We start from the raw sequence: 4,037 nt of genomic DNA on the forward strand, positions 1-4,037 counted from the left end.
ACAGATGCAAATTGTGGGTTGGGGGTTTGGTTTAGGACCAAGATGTGAATTGAATTTAGGTTAGTTTTAGAGTCAGATAGATACCTGTGAGGTTAGCTTTAGGGTTTATGGTCAGGGTTAGGGTATAAAATTACCAAAAAATTAATGGAAGTCAGTGGAAAGTCCCCACAAGTATACAGAGACAAAGTAGGTGTCTGTGTGTGTGTGTGTGGCCTTGTTTTTCCTACATCGTGAGGTCTAGTTTTAAGGAAAACGCAGCCTCGTGGGTACCGGGTGCTCCTTGTGGGGCCCAGGCTGATTTTCGGGGGGTGGGGGGTTAAGGACRAAGGTGTGAATTCAGTTTAGGTTAGTTTTAGGCTCAGGTAGATACCTGTGAGGTTAGTTTTAGGGTTTATGGTCAGGATTAGGATTTAAAATTACCAAAAAATGAATGGAAGTCAGTGGACGGGCCCCACAAGAATATAAAAACAAGTGTGTGTGTGTCGGCACCATAACACCAGATGACATTAAGACACAAATGAGGTCCTTTAATTTCAAATAAAATAAAAATCAAGACTCAAGGTGGTGCAGTGACATCATGCTGTTTACTAAAACACCATTTTGGTTTGATTGACAGGTGTCATATTCTAATGCTTTAATAAGGTTTTTTTGAGACAGTGTGATGTAATTCAGGGCAATATTATCTATACTGCCTATTCAAGGGTTTGTTCTAATTTTTGAGTTATTCACATTTTTTACATTGTTAAGCTTTCAATTGTGGATCAAATTAGAATATTGTGCAGTCCCTATTTGTCTTTATTCTTAATTTCCATGCAGTTTTTATATGCATGTGTCTCTCAACTAAATAAGACATCCAAACACTGAGTTTGAATTCGAGGATCTAATATATTCATCTCCCACGCTTATAAACTAAAATGAAAAACTAATATTTGGATTTGTTCACTCAGATATTTATGTTCATATCCTGTATATTGTAAATACTTTCATAGTAGCAGTGAGATGATCTTTTCTTTGAATGAGCCACATAACCTGTCTATGATGGCTTTTTCCTGAGCAGAAATTTGAGGAAAGAGTGGCACTGCTGGGTTGAAATTGAGGAATGTAAACACTACAGATGCCTCTTCAACAKAATGAACACCAGAGAGGAAATTTCAGTTAGGGTAATATAACTGAACAGAATGGTAGCAGAAAGGTGCTTGAAATGAGTATTATTTAAAGGACAGAGCTGAGGCACCAGCACATTTTCAATAACTCCAGTGGCTGAAATATTACCGAGGAGGGCTCACATAAAACGAGTCGAGCTTAATTTGATCAGGATTTCATCGGAGTAATGAGAGGCAGTCAGAAAAGACCTTTTGTCCCGCTGTTAAAACCCCACATAAACTAAAATACAGTCGCTCACTCCCTGGGAAATCTCACACACGGATCAACACACATGCCTTTGTTGACGTCATGTTGCTTGGCAACACCTCAGCATGCTCGGCTGTGACAAGCTGAGGTCTCAGCCCTGAAGTGTGATGCATCATGGGGGATTGCGTGCGCGACGCCTTACATCACCCGCGGTCCCCCTTGCCGAGACAGCTGCAGCCGGGGGTTTGTTCTCTGCAGCCCGTCTTGGAAAAGTTTCACAACAGCCGGGCTGGAGAGAAGACGACGTGCCGCCTCCGACTGAGCCGCAGTTTTTCGTACGAAATTAGCAGTCACTTTAGGAACCGACGCGCTGTACGTTTTCGCAGTACACACTCGGAGCGTTCATTTGTCAGACCTCTCCTCTCCTTCCCGATCACACCCCTGACCGCTTTTCTGTAGGTGAGCCTCATTACGCTCATGTGAGAGTGCGGAATTAAACCTCCTCCTCCGAACTCATTACTGTGAGCTAGATTTCACCGGCTGCAGATAGGCAATGTGGTGGTGCTGCTTTTAAAGCCAGAGCCAGATAATTAGAAACTTTAGAAGCACAGTTCCCATGGCTATAGCCAGAGTGAACAACTAATTCTATTTGAACTAATTACATTCCATAACGCTAGGCAGTGATTGCTACCCCAACCACAGCCTCCCCTATGTGATACGCCAGAGAATTTCATCACAAAAAAGTACCAGGGTTGTATTTCCCTGTGTGTGTTTGACTGACTGTACATCTTTGTGCATTGGTATTACTCTCTATGCACAGCATGTCTGCGCACACACACCCCCACGTGCTCCCAACTGTGTGTATTTCATAATATGAAACCCCTTATTGAGCTCAGTAATGATCATTTTGGGAGTGTGTTGTCATCACAAAAATGCGTCAGAGGGGGTTTAGACCTGCAGCAATGAAGTCTGAGATGAAGTCTGAGTTGAGACAGTAATATAATCATCTACCAGAACACACACACACACACACACACACACACACACACACACACACACACACACACACACACACACACACACACACACACACACACACACACACACACACACACACACACACACACACACACACACAAGAATTAACAAACACACACATGAAAAGAAAACAGCAAAGCTTTCAAATGCTTCTCTAGAGCCACAAAGATCAATGTGCAATGACAATCGCGGTTTTATTAACCGATAATGAAAACAATGTTTCTTGGTAGTCCCATTTGTTAATGTTTTCTCTCCTCTGTTTTSTTTGGGAAAAAAAATTAATAAAGTCAAGACAGTTTGGTGAAAATTGTGCGAGAGTCGCGTTTTTCAGTGTGTGCAGTTTTGTGCAATAACTCGATACAAAACAGGAAGTCTGTCAGTTCACATGGGTCTTTTTTCATTTCTTACTATGTGTGGAAGCACAGCGAGGGGAGTCCAAGTCCAGACCGCCACACTATCCTAAATACAGCAGGGAACACTACCTGACCGACTGCACTGATGGAGCTGAATTGTCATCCACAAACACGGGAAGTTCGGGACACAAATCAGCCACATAATACAAAATCATAATTTCTCTCTACAGCGCTTTTCACACTATTGTACACACACAACAAAACCCTTCCAGTCCTAATGGGATTTACTTAAGACTCAATAAAGCAGACACAAACACCATTGTTTCTAACAGACCTATTGTGCTGCTCAAACAGACAATGACGTGGGCCGATGGAGCTCATCTGTGTTTACTACAAAGAAAATATTCCACACACGTGTTAATCAAGTATTGCATGGGCGCACGCTCGTACACACAAGTGTGCAAAAGTATAAAGCAATATCACGCATACATGAGTAAAGAATGAACCCTCTTTCCAAAATTTGCCGACTTGCACAGCATCAAACCCATTGTGTGCACCGGTGGGATTTTCACAGGAACTGAGCGATGAAAAGGAGTCACACCACCCCATGCCAGCGTGTAAGATGTGCTGCCTGGTATGTTAGGCTCAAATTGAACACGCCAAGCCTTCAGGGGAAAATTCACCTGTTCAAGACGTGGAGCAAATGTCCAACTGCAGCGTCACTTGTAACACAACCAACAGAAAAAGGATGGCAGAGGGAGTTCTAATGTCTCCAAAATGCTGAGAGAAACACAAAAATAAGAGATGAAGCCGGTTTGTTGACAAACCTGCTGCTGAGGGTACTGCATCCCTCCCATGCCGATTTGGCTCCTCCCCTGCATGCTCATTGGATATCGATGTGGAGGAGGCGAAGCATACGGCTGGTTAGAGGGGTAAGGTCCGACCCCGGGTTGTTGAGGGTTGGAGTAGGGATTGTTGGCCATGCCGTACATCTGTGAGCGCTTCATAGCCATGAAATCCATGGAGGACACCTGTAAAGGAAAAAAATAAAATAAAATAAAAAATGGATTTATGATCACTACCTGGGGTAATGCTTTGAGTTTGACCATAATATTTTTTATCATTCATCGCAGTGTGCTGGACTGGTTGAAAGATATTTAAAAGGATCCATGATTATTTGTAACATTAGACTTTATTTAATAAACATATTTTAACTGTAAAATAAAGACTGTAAAAATACTGTAGGATGTTTAGTWTTTATAATTTTTAAACTAAAAGTTTAAAAATGTATTACAT

The 4,037-nt window shown here is 42.1% G+C and overlaps 1 protein-coding gene across 1 annotated transcript in view; it reads right to left on the reverse strand.

Annotated features, from left to right (window-relative positions):
* Positions 1–4,037, reverse strand: part of LOC106533560 (AT-rich interactive domain-containing protein 1B) — a gene marked incomplete at its 5' end in the record, with an annotated part of 68,850 nt that overhangs the window by 60,100 nt on the left and 4,713 nt on the right. Inside the window, 1 exon segment of the mRNA XM_014029914.1 lies at positions 3,569–3,772. Within this exon segment, the coding sequence (XP_013885368.1) occupies positions 3,569–3,772 (204 nt within the window).

The sequence above is a fragment of the Austrofundulus limnaeus genome, unplaced genomic scaffold, assembly GCF_001266775.1.
Source record: "Austrofundulus limnaeus strain Quisiro unplaced genomic scaffold, Austrofundulus_limnaeus-1.0 Scaffold972, whole genome shotgun sequence".
NCBI classification, from domain to species: domain Eukaryota; kingdom Metazoa; phylum Chordata; class Actinopteri; order Cyprinodontiformes; family Rivulidae; genus Austrofundulus; species Austrofundulus limnaeus.